This window comes from Harpia harpyja, chromosome 3, assembly GCF_026419915.1.
Source record: "Harpia harpyja isolate bHarHar1 chromosome 3, bHarHar1 primary haplotype, whole genome shotgun sequence".
NCBI lineage: Eukaryota > Metazoa > Chordata > Aves > Accipitriformes > Accipitridae > Harpia > Harpia harpyja.
In genome coordinates, this window is record NC_068942.1 from 43,853,037 (window position 1) to 43,873,734 (window position 20,698).

The 20,698-nt window shown below is 45.5% G+C and overlaps 2 protein-coding genes across 2 annotated transcripts; both read left to right on the top strand.

Annotated features, from left to right (window-relative positions):
• Positions 1–2,361: 2,361 nt before the first annotated feature.
• LOC128139634 (disintegrin and metalloproteinase domain-containing protein 20-like) lies at positions 2,362–7,024 on the top strand. The gene is given in 2 exon segments (XM_052782317.1): positions 2,362–5,185; positions 5,187–7,024. Coding segments are annotated over 2 exon segments (2,289 nt in total). The 5' UTR covers positions 2,362–3,067; the 3' UTR covers positions 5,358–7,024.
• Positions 7,025–9,607: 2,583 nt separating this feature from the next.
• SYNJ2BP (synaptojanin 2 binding protein) lies at positions 9,608–17,753 on the top strand. Its single transcript, XM_052782323.1, has 4 exons — positions 9,608–9,797; positions 13,880–14,016; positions 15,552–15,647; positions 17,153–17,753. Exons 1-4 carry the CDS (start codon positions 9,731–9,733, stop codon positions 17,291–17,293), a joined length of 441 nt encoding a protein of 146 aa, XP_052638283.1. The 5' UTR covers positions 9,608–9,730; the 3' UTR covers positions 17,294–17,753.
• Positions 17,754–20,698: the final 2,945 nt, after the last annotated feature.

Here is a 20,698-nt window from a genome sequence, read left to right on the forward strand (position 1 = left end):
ATAAGGTAAAGGGGAGAGATTAGCTTTATTTTGAGACATGGAGGTTCCCTGTGAGAAAAATGGTAGAGATATGTTATGCAAATAGATTGTGGCTTCACTGACCAACAGATGGCTTCTAAACAAAAGCTAATGTGATACGCTTTTTTGGTTTTTTTTCAGTATTTTTTCAATGGCAAAGCAAATACTGATAACTAGGCATTCAAGGTTCAAGACAGTTTTTCTTTTTTCTTGGAGAGGAAGGTGAATTTTTGATAAAGTGTTGCTTTGGTCTTGTAATCATGCACAGAATGAACAAATGGTCACCTACGTGACAAGTATCCTTCTGTAGCCTAATGTGAATCATAGATGGATGGGTGATGGGGAGAAATTTTCCCAGTGGGATGTGTTATGATGTATTATTGATCTCTCAACAATCGGAAGGCTTCATTTCTTTCTGCCAGGACAGTGGATTTCAACCTGTGGTCCACAAGGCTGCTGGGGTTTTGTGACCTGTTCCTAGAGACTCAACAGAAGGTAAGTGAGAAAAGTAAGCCTCTTGCTGGTAGGATTCAATTCCATAGGAGCTGGCACCTTCACTGGAAATTTTAGGGGGCTACAAGATTGAAAAAAATTTGAAAAACACTGATGAATCATGAGAAAGCCAGTTACACGTGCCAAACAGATGTTTCTGCAGTTGAAGTAGCTACAGATTGCTGTGATACGTTTTTCCTGCTCTACTGTAAGGTCAGTCATTTTTTTCTTCCAACCTGTTCATTGTCATATAATGGGAATCTTTCCCTCCCTCCCCTTTGATCTTTGCCTGATCAGACTACAGAAGTGCAAGGCTCTGGTAACCTGAACACAACAGTGTCATCTCTTTTTATGTAACCTCGATGCTGAAGGGCTAGCTTAGGCGCTTAATGCAGCGTCGCAAACTTACATTGACACTTCCCCCCAAGAATAACCTGCCATGAGTTCAGCAATGGAACCAGAGTACTTTCTAGTCCTAACTATATAGTTATGTTTATATTAAAAGAGAAAAAGTAGTAGGCAACTTCTGGGAGGGGGCAAGACATGTCTCTAGCAAGTTGGCAGCGTGATTTAGTAGGGCCTTTTCGATAGCTTGAGTGATCACACAGCAGAAGTATGCATTTAAAAATAGTGCTACAGACACTGCACACAAAGATTATATAACAGAATTTTTCTATTATAGTTATTGTGGTCTGAGTTATATTTATTTCAAAAGATGTAATCCACAGCCCTGGATACTTGAAAAGTAGTGGACAATTATTCAACAACTACCTGCACATAAAAACTTCACAGAAAATAGTTTCTATAATTTTAAAATTAAAACTAACAAGAAAATAAATCAAAGGCTAACATAGGTCATGAGTTTGTTCACTTCTAGGTAAAGCAGTAATAAATTTCAAACAATATACAATTATGGATATCTAGAAAAATCCTAATAGAAGCAGGCGTCCTCCTGTTTTCATTCCTTTAATCTGGGATACTGTATTACAAGGTGTACACTACTAATGCTGGCCACACTTGCAACGTATGAGCAAGGTACCAGTTCGCAGAATCTGAAGCCCCTTTGGACAACTGTTGGTAACCTCCACAGCTGCTGGTTAGGCCTGCCACGTGCCCAGCTTAAGGTACCAGACTGCTCAGGACCCTGGGGCTTGAGGCAGCAGAGGGAGGCTCTGAGCACTCTGCCAGCTTCTCCTCTCACTGCTCAGCCTCCTGAGGGGCAGTTTGAAATGTTAAGTGCCACGCTCGTGCCAGGGTGATGGTCAGCACCCAGAAGTTGGTGCCGAAAGGTAGGATCCCGGAGATGGAGATGGAGTGGTGGGAGGGTGCACCTCCTGCAGCTGAGAAAGATAAGGGCCATAGCAGGTCGGACTTCATCCCAGGCATGCTTTCAGTGCTGAAAAGAAAGTTGTGAAGAGTTCCTGAAAGGTAACAGCTGTGGCTCTGTTGAATCCGAGCAGTATGTGCCAAAAATCCAGTGTGCATAGCTGTGCTGCACGGGACATCCTATCTTGCCACAATCCAGATGAGCTTACAGTCTTATAGCTGTGTCTAGATGGAGCTAAAACGTGTTTAAAACGTGGCAGCCAAGTGGTAGATGTACCTGTAAGTGCTCTCTTCCCAGTGCTCTGCAAGGACAAACCTTTAGAAAGGCCGTGATGTGGGAAAACGACTGTTGCATCAGTGATGTCTGTAATTAAGGCACATGGCTGTAGGTGTGTAGCAGCTGTGGTGCACATACGCTTTGTGCTTTTATACCTGGTGCTATTAGTTTGCTTCTATATTACTGAACGTAGCGGAAGTGAATTCCTCCCTGGTTCTACCTTTCTTTTTGGAGGGGGGTGTGGGGGGGTGTGTGTGTGTAGCTGGAGTAGCTATAGTAAGGCATGTGCTAAGAAAGGGCACCAAGGAGTGCTATGTCCTAGTAACCGGCTAGGAGACTAGTATTTCTGTACCTTTTCATTTCAGACCCTAACCTTTTCCAATATTCTTTTGAGCTGAAATAGTCTGCTCCTGATCTACACTCACAAATTATCCTTTAATAAAAAAAGCGAACAAAGCAAAAGCCAGCCTTTGAGCTATTAAAACAGATTTTTCCCCCTTGTGGACTAACCAAATGATCCCTTTGCTCAACACAAACATCCATGACGAGGAGCGTGAAGCTGAGCCGGGGACCCTCCTTGCTATGTCCGCTCAGAAGGCGAAACGCCCGTTAATTCGAAAATCAAGACTATAAAAAGCTGGGAACGCGCCTGTGGTAGGCGAATGTATTTGTTCCTCCCCACGAGAGCCTCCGTACGTGCTCAAAGAGCAGGGGAGGGACGTCTCGAGGCGCCCTCGCCGCCCGCCGAGATGGACCCTCGGGCAGCAGGACGCCGTCGCCCCGCGGGGGGAAGGCGACGGGGGCGGCCGTGCCGCCCCTCCTCCCCAGCCGCGGCCCACCCCGCCTGCTGAGGGGCAGTTGGAGGCCTCGGGGTGGTTCCCCCCCCCGGGTCGGGGCCCTTCCAGGCTCTGTCCCCTCACAAAGCGGGGTGCGGGGCGGTGCTGGGCAGCAGCCATGGGGGCACTGCTGGGGCTGCTGGTGCTGCTGGGCCTGGCGGGGCGCCCGTCCGGGGAGCTGCGCGTGGCCGCCACGTGGGTGACGGTGCCGCGGCAGTTGAGGCCCCGGGCCGACGCCAACCCCCTGGCCGTCTTCTACTGGCTGGAGGTGGAGGGGCGGCCGCAGGTGCTGCGCCTGCGGCCCAGGCGGGGTCTGGTCGCCCACCCCTTCACCTTGGTCACCTACGGCAAGGATGGGGCCCGCTGGGAGGAGCACCCCTTCGTGCAGGACAACTGCTTCTACCAGGGCGAGGTGCAGGGGAGCCCCGGCTCTCTGGCGGCCCTCGGCACCTGCGGCAGGGGCCTCCGCGGCGTGCTCTGGGTGGAGGATGGCACCTACGAGATCGAGCCCGTCCCCGACGATCCGGCCTTCCGGCATGTCCTCTACCGCATGGAGGAGGCCAGTGACCCCGGGGGTCCCGCTTGCGGGCTGACCCCGGCGGAGCTGCAGCACCAGGAGGCTTTGCTGCCGTGGTTCAAGGCCCCCCAGGCAGCGGAGGAGGAGATGCTGAAGGACTGGTGGACGCACGTCAGGTATGTGAAGATGATAGTGGTCGTGGACAACGTGCGGTTTGTGAAGTCGGGCAGGAACGAATCTGAAGTCTTGAGGCAAGTCCTAGAAATCATCAACATTGGGGACTCTCTGTACGAACAGCTTTCTGTTCGGCTGTTTCTTGTGGGATTGGAGATCTGGACCGAAAGCAACCTTATAAACATTACTAACTCTATCAACAAGGTGCTTGATGACTTTAACAAATGGCGAAAGTCAAACCTGTCTCCACGGATGCGCCACGATACCGCTCACTTATTTGCGTTTCAGAGCTTTGGAAGGAGCCTGGGATTGGCGTTTCTAGGGTCCATATGTGATAACCAGTGGTCATCAGCAGTTGCTTCCTTCACTGATAGGAAGTTGTCCTCGTTTATTACCACATTTGTCCATGAGCTGGGCCATACTCTTGGGATGCGCCATGACGAACGGGGCTGTAAATGCAGACGAAAGAAATGCATTATGTACGAAAGCGATGTCGACACTGATGCATTCAGTGACTGCAGTTACAAAGACTACTTTGACCTGCTTGGGCGTGGCGCCGGCTGCCTTCGTCAGCCCCCGGCACCCGGCACTTTCTACACCATGAAGCATGAATACTGTGGGAATAAGATAGCCGAAAGTGGAGAGCAATGTGACTGTGGTTCAGAATCAAACTGCGGAAAGGATCCTTGTTGTCACCCAAACTGTACATTTACTGCAGGTTCAGTCTGTGCTTCTGGAAAATGCTGCAAGAACTGCCAGGTACTTCCAGCAGGAATGCTCTGCAGGGCAAGTACTGGTGACTGTGACCTGCCAGAGTATTGCAATGGGACTTCCCCTTGGTGCCCACTGGACGTGTACATACAAGATGGAACCCTGTGCAAAGATGGTGCTTATTGCTATCGAGGAAAATGTTCTTCCCACAGTAAACAGTGCCAGCATCTCTTTGGCAAAAAAGCCAGGGCCGCTCCTTTAGATTGCTTCAAAGCAGTGAATGCTCAAGGTGACCGGTTTGGGAATTGCGGTATTCGTAACAATATCCATTTTACAAAGTGCAGTATTGAGAATATCTTATGTGGTAGGATCCAATGTGAAAACATACACAAATTGCCTTTTTTGCAGAACCACGTAACGCTAGTCCAAACCCCTGTTGGAAATAAAAAGTGTTGGGGTCTTGACTACCACATAGGGATGCCAATAGCTGATGTGGGAGCTGTGGAAGATGGCACGCCATGTGGTAGTGATATGCTTTGTATCAACAGGACATGTACCAGTATATCGCTGCTGAACTACGACTGCAACATGACAAAGTGTCATGACAGAGGAGTGTGTAACAATCGTAAGAACTGTCACTGCAGGTACGGCTGGGCTCCTCCGTATTGTGAATGGGAAGGACTCGGAGGTAGCATTGACAGCGGACCCCCTCCAGCCAGGGAGATTTTTCAGAGAGCAAAAATAGGAGTAACACTAATTGGTCTTATTTTTCTCTGTATCCTTGGAGTAACCCTTACCATATGTTATAAACAGGAAATAGTGGGATGGCTTAGGAGCAAAAAGGCCCAATTCCACAGAAGAAGATAGCAGTTGTTTCAAATACTGGAAACACAAGCAGTTCCTAAAGAAGAACGCCTGCTGCCGAGTCAAAATCCACCACGAAGCACTTGCTGAAGACCAACAAGCAGTAGCTTTGGATGCTCCTGGGGAACTCTCCCTTGACTAGAGCCAGCTGATAACTCATCAAAATAATTCAACACGTTCTGAATAGTTCTAATCTCATGTGATATCATTAAATGCAGAGTAAATGTTATCTTTGTTTATTTTAAGTTAATAAATGCAGGCAGTAAGGCATGCTGTTCCTTGCACCTCCAGCTCTTAAACTGAAGTAGTTAGGTAAACTGTAGGTATAGCTTTTATGCTTCATAGCAACAGTTTCCAAATGTAAACTCTTTAAAACAGGTGTAAATAAATTACTCCTTCATCTAATGTTTTTTCCAGCTCGGGGAGAGAGATGTTTGTGAGCATCTGGCTTCTGTCATTCATCAATAACCAAAGAGAAAAAATTGCTCTTGCAGTCTCTATTTAATTCACATCTGCGACACGCAAGCAGGCAAGAAACAGGTATTGCAGTGAGATGCAGGTGTCTGTGGCATAAGCCCTTCCAACTGTTTCCAGGGTGTAGCCCTTCAGGAGGGAGATAGATCATAGGGAACAGGGTCTTCATTTTGTGAGACAGTAGAGAAGTATTATCCAGGTCACACCAGTAAGCATTACATTTCTGAACAATCAGATATACATCAAGAGTGTAGTGACACCAGACCTGACATTTCACAAGAACAAGTTGTCTTTCTTTTCTGGAAACTTCCCAGTGCCTTGACTGCTGGGTTCTTTTGAGAACAGCTCTGTATTTTACTGTCTCTAAGAGGAGCTGTCTGTGAGGTTGCACAAGTTAGCTGGATTTCTAAAATATTTGGAACTATTCTGCAAGTCTCCTCCACCCAGAATTCCTGCAATATTTGGTAGATGTTTTATCTAACTATCTTGGGGGGTTTCTCTTGGTTTACTTTGTGATTGCTTCTTAAGCTATCACTGAATATGTCATCACGGCTCTACGGAGTGCTACACAGAAGCATTGTATTTTTTTATTTTTTAACATGAGATAAAATGTGTCTAACTTATGGAAAAAATATGGGGGATGTGGAAATACCATTCACAAAGTTTTATTTTTATTATTTATATTATAGCAGCGATAAGGTCTTTCAACCAGATCAGCATAAAGAGGAGTCTGTAGTCCAGATTTACGGTGAAAACTTTATTTTAAAGGACTGGTGTTTCTGGATTAAGGGCTATAATGCACTTGTCTGCTACCAAAAGAATTATTTGTATTTGGAAAGCAAAGACCACATTTTTAGCAAACATTCTATAAAGGCAGGATAAGTACCCCAACACTTGCAACGTTTGGGAGGAAATATGTTGGTGACTCTACAAATGATGACAGTAAACTCTTGTTGACTCCCTTGTATTCTAAAAACATAAATGTCATACACATTTTCCTGTACTTTTTTTTTAACATGATTGTGTTCTGCATCCAAAAAGGGCTGGTTACATTATGATTGGATGTGAAATACAAAGGATGTGATTCACAGTTCTTCATGGCTTTTTGTCTAAAGCAAATGGGTCCTTAAATTGTTATCTATATTTGTTCTGGGGAAATGAGGTAACACATTGTTTGTTCAGCAGGCTATGCTTATTGTCTTGATACAAAATGGATGGTTTTGATTAGATGAAGAAAACTTAATCCTGTGTGTTTATGTCAAAAGACAAGATAACTGCCCTTTCACTAACACCCTGAATTTACTCCTTATAACTAGAGACTTTTTTTGGGGGGGGGGGGGTAGGGGTAGGGGTTTTTTTTTACCTCAGAGAAATAACAATTCAGGTGTGAGAAACAAGGGATATGTGACAAACAAAGGGGATGTGGATTAGGTGAAAGATGGAGATAAAAAGTAACACAAGCACTACACCCAGCACCCTCCAACTAGCTATGTACAACTTGCATAGTAACGTACCTGGGCTTGGGGTAAGTAGTGGCAGACATACTGGTAAGTACTGGCAGACTTTTTGATACATAAACATCAGTGGCAGAAGTCTCAGGCTGCCACCTTGATGGCTGTTGTTGATTGATAGTATACCATAAATTGCCAAGCATAGATCTATGCTGAGACCAGAGAAAACACTTAGAGAGTCAGAGTTTTTATTTATGGACCTGCGTACTGAAGAAACAGAGGTGTAAACGCGAGCAGAATTTAGGCTAGAAAGCTTATTTGTAAATGCAGTTTTGGAAGAGACGAAGCAATAAAATGCTGTAGTTTCTGTTCTTCTCTATGCTTAAAAGATTGATCGAAAAAAACATGACTGTTAATTGGGAGGAAGCTTTCAGCAAGCTTTGGACAGGAGTATTTCTGTATGCTTTTCTTCTCTTTCTGCTCAGGCCATATGAGCAAGACAAACATGCATTCCAACCTAGTCTATGTTTTATAAAATCTGTCAGCTCCCTCACTAAGGTTTTCTCCTTGAAAATATTGTTGTTTCTGATTTCACCGTAGCAACAAATAACTTGATACTTCTGGTGGTTTGTTAGAAATGTCCCACTACTCTGTTGTGGTATGAAGGTGCAAGTCTAAGTTCAGTCCTAATCTTTCTGGTTCCCCCCCCTTTTTTGTCTCTTAGTTTTAATTGCCTGTTTTAATGTTTTAAATGGATGCGAGAACTTGGCTAATGTAGAAGTCACTTGAATATGGAAGAGGCAGCCTGCAAATGCTGCTGCACTGTGTCCCCAGAGATGTGGATCAGTCTAGTATGTGAAACAGTGTTGGAGGGAAGTGTCTGACTACGAAGACATATGAAATGGTCTGTGCCAGTGCAGCAAGGTATTAAGTCTTAGGCAGCTGTTAAGATGTGGCAGGCCAGTAGCAGTGGGTGAAGCCTGGAACTGCCTAGGAGTAAGTTACAGCAATGATTTACCCATGTTTCTTGTTTGAAATCTCTTCCTGGCTAAACAAGACTTTTAAAAAAAACTCTTAATATTGCAGTTATCTCAGTTCAAGATAAAATCGTTCTTGTTCTAAGCCAAAACTGCCATCTCTGAAATACATTAAAACTGCTGCCAAGGAACAGTATGTATCTTCAAGGAGTTTGCCAAGTACTGTATTAGCAGAACCTGAGTTTGGAAGAAAAATAATTGATGGCCATTGTGCAAGTTTTGCTTTCCAGTGTTCTTAATCATTGGCAAAAAATAAGTATAGATATCCAGGACAACGTAACTGTGGGGACTGGACTGAAACAGGTGTGAAACTGAATGATGTGCTTAACAGTTTAAGAACTCCTCCTGTGATAGACAAGTCATGGTTTTGCTCGTCATTGCAGATGTAATTGGGCCTTGAATGCCTGTCTCCCACCTCTGAGGCGGGTGTTTAGTGCTAAACATTAATGTTGTAGCAGTAAGGCACGTGGCACGCTCTTCCTCTAATCCAGAGATCCAGTACCCAGGCTGCCTCTCCCTATTAAATTCAGGAATCCAGAAGTGCAGATAATCTTGGAATAAATGCAGTCGAAAACATTTGTCATCAGTACTGTAACGAGGAACAAACAAATTGGTAGTGTAACACTGAAGACCAGAGCACCTGGTCCTCATTTTCATCAGAAAAGTTCCTGCAGCATGTAGATGTGGCTGTCCTAATAGTGCCAAGCAGTTAGGTGACTAAATTGCACTGGGCCCTGTTCATTGTTCTCTGTTGTCGTTGTCTGTATTGCCACACGTGCAGCGTGTGCTGAAATAGATAAGGATAAAGTTTAATAAGGAAATAAACAGGGTTAACTTTTGCCTTACTCTCTTTTCCCCAATATTCTGTTGGTTCAAGAACTCCCTCAGGTACAGGAGTCCCAGGTTCAAGTGGCTCCTCTGCGTGACGGAAAGTTGAGCTACTTTGCGTTTTATTGTTAGGTAATTATCTGTTCCGTAGAGTTTTGAGGAAGTTTCCCAAATCCTCAAACTGAGCAGATTCTACGGGACCCACGTAACCAGTTGTTGTTCCCAGCGGCGGTGGCCAGCGCTGGTGCACCCCTGGCAGCAGGCAGGGCACCCCCGGGCCCGGTCCTCTTCCGCCTCTGCGCTGAGCGCCCCTCACAGGGGGCATTCGGGGGCCGGAGGGAGAAGCCCCGTTCCGCAGGCCGCCGCGGCTCCCCGGCCCGCAGCGCCAAGGACGCACCGCTCTCCGGCCGCGGCGTGCTACCGCTTCCGACGGCAGGGCCGCTGGGGCTCCCCGGCCGGCCGTGGAGCACCGGGCCCCGCGGGCAGAGGCCGGAGCCGGGCCCCGGCGCTCCTCCCCGGGCGCGGCCTCGCCCGTCGCCCCCACGCCCGGGTACCCGCGGCGAGCCGGGGCCGCCGGCTGGCAAGGGGGGCCCCGTCCCCGGGCGGCGCGGCGCGGCCGCGGACTACAACTCCCAGCGCTCCGCGGCGCGGCCCTCCGGCGGCGGCGGCGGCCGAGGAAACGAAAGCGGCTGCCCCGTGAGCCGACTTCACCTTCAGGCCGCAGCATGAACGGCAGCGTGGCGGGCGGCGGCTTTTCCGAGGAGGTCATCAGCCTCACCCGCAGACCCTCAGGTGAGGCGCGGGGCGGCCGCCCCTCGGCGGGCCCTCGGCCCCTCCCGGGCCGGGGCAGCCGCGCCGAGGCCTGCGCAGCCCCCGGCGGGGCGGGGAGGCGAGGCCGGAGCGCGGGGGGCGGCCGGGGCCGGGGGGGGGGAAGGCCCTTAGCGGGCCCCGGGGCGGCGGCGGGAGGGTCCCGGCGGTGAGGACGGTGAGCACGGTGCCCGCTCCCAGGCACCGGCAGGGTCCCGGCCCCAACGGCCTCTCCGGCCGCGGCGTGCCTAACCGTGGCGGAGACGCTGCCGCGGAAAAAGCCCGTGACCTGCGTGAGGGAGAGCCCGCCGGGTCAGGCTTTGTCTTCTGGGAGAGCAGCGGCCGGGAGCGCCGGCTGCGGCCCGTGCCTCGGGTGAGACAACGCGCGTCTGGTTTTCCTAGGAGTTGCCGTCTCCGGCGCAGCTCCTGTTGCTTGCGAGCCAGGTGGCAGGTGCTCAGCGCTCGGCCGTGTTGGATGCCCCGGAGCAGGGGGCGTTTGGAAAAACGTTAGTTGGAAAAACGTTAGTCAAAGCGACTGTACCCTGTGCCGTCAGCTGCGTGTTAGTTGTTCGGGGTAGCATCAGAGAGGCCTTCTTCGGGGTGGTGAGCGAGAGGAGCCCAGGCTGGAAGGGAGAGGGAGCAGGGCAGTCTGTGGGGCAGTTTTTTGGCTTTGCTTGTCCTGTCACAGCAGCGTATGCTCTCGTGGAAGCCTGCAGACGCCTGTCCGCCCTCGTATTTTTACAGGATTTACGATGCCATTCAAATCGCGCTTTCAGAAATGTGGCAAGTTAGCACCAAACGTGTGGCTCTGGAGCAAAATCCTGCCTCCAAAGAACCGCAGGCTCCAGGGAGGCTTTGGAGCTAGAGCTGTACTATGGTGCGCCAGGCCTTCTCTTTAATTAAAACGAGCGTGAAAGAAAACGTGGCAGCCTTTCTGTCTGCATAACTGCTGGGTGCGGCTGCTGGCTGGCCTTGGCTCCACGGGCCCCCCAGGGACCCGCAGCACCCGCATCGTTGGCACATGTGCCATTTTCCTTTCTCTGGGGTGAAGGTAGTTCCTGTGCAGGGCTGGGGTCGGTCCTGGCCCCTGTGCCCGCAGTCGCAACCCAAAGGGCAAGCCCACTGGGCAACCTCTGCCTTCCCTGCTTGCCAGAGTGGCCGCTGGTCTGAAAGCTGCGTAGCCTTACCTGCACGGCCACAAGCTCAAGCTAATGAAGCCATCTATGTCAGCGAAAATTATTTGCCAAACGAAGCCGGTTCTGACGGGAAAGCTGTTTCTGTACATTGGGAACCTAGAATTCTGAGGGAGGTGGAAGGGGGATGTTGTAGGGCAGAGTGGAGAGGTCTTCAGTGTGGCCACGGCAATTTAAATCTTGATTACCGTGAGCAGCATTTGTCCAGTCATTAAGATGGGCTGTGTATTTTTCAAGTTAGCTTTCTAACTACGTCACTTGATTTGAAGGTGCTACAGCCCCTTGCGACCTCGATGCATTTACCATGTGAATTATTATTCATGTCTGCGGAAGGAACAAAACACTGTTATCTGTAAAGCACAGTGTAATCCCGTAATCTCTCTAATTGGAGTTCTGACTGCAACTTTTTTAAATAGGTCTGATGCTAAACATCTCTGGCAAAAGTTTGCTGAGGAGTTGAACATATTTACAGTGGCAAAACAGTGTGTGTATGTCTCTTCTTTTTCAAATTTCCTTCTGAAGTACTAGGCTGAAATTAGGCGAAGAATCTGGTTTTATGGAAAACTAAATAACTTCATCGGTTCAATTTGCAATATTATTCAATCTCTCTTTTCTTAATCCTGCTGATCATGATGTTTTTTTAATGTCTTTATGAGGGACTTTTTAAGTGTCAGGCAGGTAAATGAGGCATAGGGAGGTCTGCAGCCTCAGGGAGGGTCAGCAATTTAGCCCAGAGCCTGCTTTTAAAGCTCTGCCATTCCACTTCTGGTCCCTTGTAGACAAGGGATTTAGTGCCCTGTGCTCTCTTCATCCCCTTGCTCCTTTTCTCCTGGTTGTGCTGTGTCTCTTCCTATGGCTGCATGAACTGGAAGGGGGAGAGAATAGCAGAGAGCTCAAGGAATGACAGAAGATATTTTTAGCCAGAGTGGAAGTTTAAGTGCCAGAAAGGAAAGACACAGTGAAAAAGCCCTGTCGATACTTAACTTGGTCTAGCATAAACTGCTGCCTCTTTTTTGTCACGAAGATCTGCTCCTATCTCATGTTGCCTCTGCTGATGAAAGCTGTGACTTTTGATTATTTTTCCAGTCGTAGGTGAAAACTTGCAAAACGTATACTTTTTTCATATATATAGATATATATTTGGGGTTTTTATATATGAGAGAATCAGTATATTCTGAAACTCTGATTCCTTCTTTCTGGCTTTTCAATAAGTGTTGATTAAACTTTATACTTTCTGTAGTATTGATTCCCCCTGTTCCTAGTTTATTGGATTCATGGCAAATAATTTTTAGGTTTGTGGATTTTTTATTTTTTTTTAATTCCCATCGAAGGGTGTGTTGTTGTGCACAACTGTCCCTTCTTGGAATAGATATTAGTCTAGCTGAAATGTCAGTGTTTCTTCGATCTGCTGCTGCTTCCACGTTCATCCTCATTTGTCTCGAGCTGCCAGGAAGGGGAGGAAAAAAAAAAAAAAAGGTGTGGCTAGATTGCTGTTAATATTTCTTTACTTCCCAGCTGTAGATGCACGCTTAAAATAGCATGACTCATCTTGTACATCCTTTGATCTCCTATGACTGATTTAAAATGCTGCCTCCCAGCAGGCACATGGTGGTTTTACTTTCATTTGCAACTCTCCTCCTCAAAGTTTCTATTTGCAACTTTGGGAGAAAGTAACAAAGAGAAAATAAATCAGCCTGGCTGAACATGGGGAGAATTTGCTTTCAGCTGTTCTTGGCAATAGGTTTTGGATGACTGGTTTATGGCAGAAAAAAAAAAGTTGTTTTTTTTTTTTCTCCATTTACTGTGATTGTATATTTGATTTTTTTTTTCTTTTTCCTTCACTTTTTCTTTTTTCATTGCAAGCCTTTTCTTAGAGAATCCTTCCTGTCCCTTGTCACGTATTATTATTTACAGAGAAACTTAGCTGCATGTGCAGTGGGGAATGTGCTCTCGTAACCTGTGGTTTTCCAGATTTTGAATTCAATTTGTTCCTTTTGGATTTTGATGAAACAAGAAGTCTTAATCTTTAACTGCACTTTAATCCAGCAGCTGGTTCCAGCTAGGGTTCTGTAATTGAGGCTTACTTTAAAGAATAGTATGAAATATAACAAAAATGTGGGCATCGGTTCTGTTTAATATATGTGTATTCCTTTTTGTTTTGCTTTAAATCTGAGAACTTTGTCTTTATTTCCTGTCGTGTTTTGAATTCCTGAAACAGAACAAAGTGATTACATGCAATTTTAAGGAGCTGCATCTAAACTAGTCTTTTTCTTGGAGGCGAAGGACGCCGGTTCCAGCTCCTGAGATGTGGAAGGGGAGCCTTCGGAGCTCTAGGTGCCCTTGAGCTGGTAGCACAGCTTCTCTTGCCTTTTTCTTCATCTGTAGACAGGGTCTAATGCTCCTTGCATTTCCTAACTCTGTTTCCCAGCTCATGAAATGCTTGTCAGGCATGATTTGTTGCTCAAAGGTAATGATGTTACTATAGCCTCCTGTGAAATGCAGAATGCTTTCCTTTCCTTTCATGCTGTGCTGAAGAGGCATATTCCTGCTGAGGACTGAATCGGCATCTCAGAACGATGGCATGTGCTTCAGTATTCCCCAACACCCACCTGAAAATGGCTTGTGGATGCTTTATGGAATGAAGCATCTGGGCCTTCAGACATTCAGGGTCTCTCCTCTGCTTTCAAGATCAATTTCATGAGAATAACCTTTCTAGACAGCGATAGTTGGACAGGATGATGCATATTTGTGTGCTGTGAGTTTTAGTATGGTGGAGAAAACAGGACAGCGTGGGAGGGTACAGTCCCCAACAATAGCAAGAATGTCTGAAGCTTTGAGGTTTTTCTCATCAGCTTTCTCTTTGGCTTACCTTAGGGCTGGGCTTCAACATTGTTGGTGGGACAGATCAGCAGTACATTTGCAATGACAGCAGCATCTATGTCAGCCGGATCAAAAAGGATGGGGCAGCTTACCTTGACGGCCGATTACAAGAAGGAGATAAAATTTTAGCGGTAAGCCCTTTCTTCTGTTGCCCCATGTGTTCTTGAAATGCTGTGATCAGTGATGTGATATGAGATGCAGGTTTGCCATCGCAGTGCACAGAGAGGAAGGATGTGATGAATGCAATTAGATGATGCTGAGCAGACTCCATGGAGGAACTATCTTGGGGGTCTGGGGAAGGCTTTGAGCACTAGGGAGATGAGTGCCTCTACACACAGGCCCGTCTCTTCCGCCTTCTTGATTTGTCTCAGAAGCGCTCCTTGGTGCTGCGTTCGTATTTCCTGTGACTTGCCTCCCTAAGGTTTTAGAATCCATCAGACCTTCTCTTGCTCACAATGGATTGTCATTTACACATATGTAAATAAAGGTCTTCCACCTCTAAGTTTCCATTTTTTGACATTTTGACATTTGTCCATGATTACTGATCCTTTTGCTCAGGGAGATTTTTAGGCCATAAAACTTCTAGGCCATAAAACTCTCCTTTTCAGCTCATCAGGAATAGTACAGGCTGCTTCTCCTTTTAGAAAAATGTTTTAAAGTGACTGAGGTTCAGTCCTGCTGGTTCTTCAGACAGTTGGCAATCATACAAGACAATATGCTTTACAAAGTGATGAGTGAAGAAGTAGCCTCTCCTAGTGTGATACATGATCTTTTAACACGCCTTAATTTTATTTTACACTTGCTTATTATGTTCCACATTTAATCTTTTTAGCCTCTACAGAGTACCTTGCACTAGTTGGAGCCTATTATTGATCCAGAAAATGATACCAAGCTAAATGGAGAATATTATTCTATCTTTTCTTGACAGTTTAATATTTACGTACTTGTGTTTGGGGAGTCTAAATATCAAGAGAAGGGAGGCACTGGATGTGATTTCAGGGGATACAATTAGGGGTAATGGGGATGAAAAAGAAAAATTAGGATGAATATCATCAGTTAGTGAATGAAATCAAGTAGGTTATAAAACCTTCTGCCATGAGATATTATTTTAAATTAAGAAAAATCCTAACACTTCCAAGTGGATGCCAGTAGGTGTGTAAGTCTTTTTTTGTTTTGCTTTTTTTACATCAGTATGCTTTTAAGTGTATGTTTACAACACTGTTTCAAACAGAAGGGTTTCAAAGGTAGACCAGTAGAGGGAACAATGTGGGAAAGAGATTCATAATAGTAATTTTGCTGTTCCTGCTCTTTTATTTCCATTAGCTGTCAAAATTACACCTTTGATTTATTTCCAGTAAAGCAACAGCATAAGAAGCTGCTATTGACACAACTGTCATCTTATATTCTGATTTTGCTTCTAGGTAGCTTTTTTTACTACCTCTGTGTTTTGGCTTGGAGTTTCTCATGTTATCTCTCAACGTATAAAAATACATCTATAATATGAATGGATGAATATGGATCTTGCTGATTATAGTATCATGCCCCAAATGCAGAATTTTGTGAAGTAGGAAGATTTTTATCTCCTATCCTTCCTATGTTAGCCTGCTGAAGGGCAAATAGCAAATTTTTAATGATGCAACTGGTTCTCCTTTTCCTTTTTTGCTAGGTCAATGGCAGAGACTTGAAGGATTTGCGGCACAAGGATGCTGTGGAACTGTTCAGGAATGCAGGCTATGACGTGTCTCTGAAAATTCAGCGTAGGGTATGTTTTACCTGTTTCTTAGGGTTATTTCTGGCTCAGTGTAGACTGGTTTCTATGATTGATAGCTCTGTATTTCATGAGGCAGAAAAATACCATGTCCAGGTGCTCTGTGTGGATTATGCATATAAAAATTTTGATTGAACTACGGCTTTCTCTAGTTGACCACAGCTGTAATCATCTGTGCGTTGCTTGTTTGTAACAGTATCAGTGAAGAGGTGAGTTTGGAGAAGTCCCCAGGTTTTTGTTTTGCTGGAGTAAGGTTTTCTCACAGATCTCCTTTCTCAGAGGCAAAGGTTTGTCTGTGAAGACAGAATCTCAGGCTCTCCAGTTTTGTTTCAGAGGACAAAACCGTACTGGAGACAAAACCACCCTGTTGTTTCAGAGGTCATCATTCATGTTAGTGTTGAGATGTATGTGCAGCCCACCACTACAAGAAGGGCATTGAGGTGCTGGAGCGTGTCCAAAGAAGGGCAACGAAGCTGGTGAAGGGTCTAGAGAACAAGTCCTATGAGGAACAGCTGAGGGAACTGGGGTTGTTTAGTCTGCAGAAAAGGAAGCTCAGGGGAGACCTTATCGCTCTCTACAACTACCTGAAAGGAGGTTGTAGCGAGGTGGGTGTCGGTCTCTTCTCCCAAGTAACAAGTGACAGGACGAGAGGAAATGGCCTTGAGTTGTGCCAGGGGAGGTTTAAATTGGAGGTCAGGAAAAATTTCTTCACTGAAAGGGTTGTCAAGCATTGGAACAGGCTGCCCAGGGAAGTGGTATAGTCACCATCCCTGGAGGTATTTAAAAGATGTGTAGACGTGGCGCTTAGGGACATGGTTTAGTGGTGGACTTGGCAGTGTTAGGTTTATGGTTGGACTCAATGATCTTAAAGGTCTTTTCCTACCTAAATGATTCTATGAAATGTGGGCTGCTATAGTTTAAATGTATTGGCACTATTTTGGATATAGAAAGAGAGGAATCCTTAATCCACTGGTGTAATTTGACCACCCCTGGCTACTACTGAAGTTGTCAAAAGAAATACTGATCAGCCTGAAGCATGCTGGTGGGGAGAGGTGGGCGAAGGCCCCTTTTCTACTCCCTTAGTAAAGGAGCAAATCTTCTGGACCAGTATACAGGGCAGGTAAGAAAACCAGAGAGAATTAGTGATGCCCTTTTCCTGGTAAAGACACCAGAAGATGGTGTGGTGGGAAGTGCATCAAGGAATGACTGGATATGTGTGTGTGTGTCATTGCTTCTGCTGTATGAGACATACCCTGCCTCCAGCTGTTCGAGTCCTAGTTTACAAAGTGGCAGAGAAACATGAGGGTGCCTGGTAGTGACTGGGTACCCTGCAGTAAAGCTCAGTCCATCCAAAGCTGTTCTAACCCTCCTATGTGTGGAGTGTACAGGTACCCGGGTAAACCATCTTGCACATCCTTACAGAACCACTTGGTCCTAACGCAGAACTGGGGGCTCTCCTGTGGTGTGCTCTGACACAAATACTTTTTTTTTCCTTGTAGTTGCAGCCACAGAATGGCCCTGTGGGTCACCAAGGTGATGGAGAATCAGGTGGGCTTCCTCTAGCAGCCATTCTTGTGCCAGGCCTGGCGCTTGCTGCAGCAGCAGTCTGGATCTTGCTGAGGTATCGACAACGGATGTGAAGAGTTCACGTTTTGGATATCACTGCGTATTTTACACAGCTATGATGTAATTTAAAGATAGAGAATCAACGATCTTATCACAGACTGATGTCAAAAAGGATCATTGCCTATCATAAAGCTGCTGCTGATGTTCTTTATATATTGATTTTGTTGTAGGTTGAATGGAAGCAAAGAGGAAAAAGGGAAGGGAGATGACTGTGTTCATGTATAGAGTGGGATAGCTGTTTTTTTGACTAATCTGAGGAGGTTTTGCCATCAGCCCTGTTTTGCACCATGAACTTTCAAACACACTTACCTAATCTGTGTTTTAAGATGTGACTTTTGGTTAAAGGGAGTAGGGGTTGGGGTGGTTTTAAATAAAAAACATTTACTAGAGGCTTTGCCTTGTTTCCACTGAATTTTTCTTGAAACCAGTGATCCCTGTCTGAACCATGAATAAAGAGAAGCAATGTGGAGGGTATATTATTTTTTCTGTTGAATTTTTGTTGGTTGTTGCTAAATAAATGCCTTAAGAAAAATGTATAAAATCTAATCTGTGGTTTCACAGGTAAAATCATCAGTGTAGCTGCTGATTTAACAGTAATATGCAGTGTTGGTGTGGTATTCTACCAGTTCTGAAAAGATAGAAGATAGCCTGCTGCTAGAAAATGACTTTGTCAGAATGACTGCTCATTCTTGGGTCAGAGTTGTATGAGAAAGCTTTCCACAAAATGCTAGCATACCAGAGAGAGGCAGGCAGACAATCGAATCACAAGCATAAGCAGTGGCAAGAGATTTGGGCATGCCAAAGCTGCAGAAGAGTCTTTAAATTAGTAATGAAGCAATAGTCCCTCCATCCGTCAAGTGGGTTGAAGTCTGCATCTCTCAGGTTAAAGGTCTGTTTTGGGGGTTATTTTTTTGCATGGGGAATACTTTAGATGAAGTTCTCTGTAGCAGCTAACTTGCTGCCTGCAGTCAGAAAATCTTACGATGATTGAAAGGGAGAAGTCGAGAGCACGCTGGGATCATCCTGGCTATTGCTTGTTTGTGAAGACTGATGAGATGTTCAGGAGACAGACTGGCAGGTGTAAGCCAGGGTAAGGCTTAGCGAGTAAAACCAAAGGGAGAGACCCTTGCTCTGGAAAGCGTGTTGCTGAATTTACCTGCAGGGTCTCATCTTGCTGTGATTGGAATGGTTTTAAATGCCCCAGCTGACATGAGCTCTGTGGGGTAAGACCTGTTTCTCTAGTCTCCAAGAAATCAACGTGTTTTGTTGTTTTTGTGAAAGAAAAGCAAAATGCATGGTCTTGTCTGTATGATGCCAAAAAAAAAAAATCACATATGCAATATATGTATTCAGACAAAGAAAAACTGGTGTCTCGGTGCTTTACTTATCTCTATTATTCTAGCAGGACATTGCTGATAGGTTTGAAATTGTTGTGTGTTTGCTCAGGGCTGTGTTCCTGCCATCTGCTGGAGATAGAAATGGTATGCTGTTATACATGACATTCCTAAATCACCACGGAGTTTCAGAGCACTTAGACCACATGAAATCTTGCTTTGGCCTATAAACTGCTCTAGTGTCAAGGGAAGAGGAAACAGGAGGAATTTTGCTCAATGTTTTTAGGGGACTTTGGGAACAGACTTGAGGTTTGGTGAACGTATATTGGTGGTGGATGGCCTGGGCCGATGCGTACAGTGACTTGCCTTGGCCTGCAAACCATTTATGCCTGATAGCAGAAGGGCTGCTGTTCAGACAGATCTTTGCAGATGCAGCATGAACCAGCTTGCTTGTCTGTGACCTGCTCTGAATATTTGGCTGTGGTGTCCACGTGGAGCACACGAGTGTATTAAGATGCATGATTAGAAGTTGATGCTGTTGTATCACAGCCATCAGAATAAAGATGCAGACAGTAAGACAAAGGTCTGTCTGGGACAAACCTCTTGATAGCCCTTGCCTGAGTCCAGTTTCTGTGAGGGGGAGTATGTGGGACAGGCTAGGAGGATGAGGATTTGCAGAAAGGAGTAGTTAGTTTTACTCATTTCCCATTGAAGTAAGCCGTGAAAGCAAAGCCTTTGGGGTTTTTTACCTTTCAGCTTTGGGATTTTGATACTGTTCAGACATGATTGCTATCTGTGTTGCGGGCAGTTTATTACGGGGGGAGGGTTATATCCAATGCCCAGATAATTGATGTGGCTTACTGAGCAAGAAAAGGCCCTTCTGGTGCATAGTGTTCCTTTGGATTTCTTTTCACAATTACTGAATAATTTTAATACCACATACAGCATTAACTCAGTGGCTTTTCCAGAAGTCTGAACAGTAGTTTTTACTCAGAATTTAAACCATCCAGTCTAAGCCTCAGGAACACCTTTCTGTGTCTGCCACCATCAAACCAGTGCCTGAGGAGTACCAAACAATCCCTTTTCCAATCCCCAGCCACCTCTTGTCCCATTTATTGACAAAATCCTTGTGGAAAATACATCTCAACCCCAAACTCTCCTGTGAGCTGTGGCTCATATTACTTTCAGCAGCTGGGCTGTCTTACCTAAACTTTCTGTGTTTTCCAAAGTCTTTTCCACCATGTGGTTTCTGTAGCATTGAGTTTCATCTTTACACTGAATGCTGTATACTCATTTTCTGTCATTGCAGAAGAAATGAATTTAAAAAAAAAAATCTAATGAGGACAGCTTGTAAACAGACAAAGTTTTAGCTTTTGTTACAACTTAAATCTCTGGGTTTTGAAAAGAAGGTAAGTTGAAATCTTGAAGGCAAACATAGAAAGCATCCTAACTAATTTATATGTTTGTTTTTTTTAAGAACTCATTTACCATTAATACTGAGGGCAGCTGAAACTCTTAAATCCCCGTGTTTCTCTCCCATTCTCATCTGTTCCCTTAACCTTATTGTGAACTTACTGACCTGCTGAAGCCTGGATTTTCATAGCCATAGTTTAAAGACAAATCCGACTAGTTTGACTTCCTGTATATTCTAGGCATTTGTGTCTCACAGAGTCTCCTGAATTGTACATGCTAATAGTACGTATTTGGTTTTGGCATAACAGTGAGAAAGAGCAGCCAGACTTGATGTGAAGATAGGAATATGCACTACTTCTGGCACTTTTTAATTAAAACAAACTAGAAAGGAGTGTGTGGGAGGGAAAGGTGCCTTACTTTCAGTTTGCCTTTAGGTTCCAACAACTGGTTTGTTAGGTTGTTCTGGGCTAGATTAGAGAGGCCTCTAATAATGGATAGTCCCTCCCGGTGAGGGGATTTGTATGTTGTAATTGCCTTACCTCTCACATTATTTTTAAGAAATGAAGCCAACTGAGCCCTTCAGGATTCTCAGTGTAAGATACTTTCTCTCTTGGAGTAGTTTCTGTGGCTTTCTGCACCCTTTCCAGTGTTTCTGTATTGCTTTGTAAAATC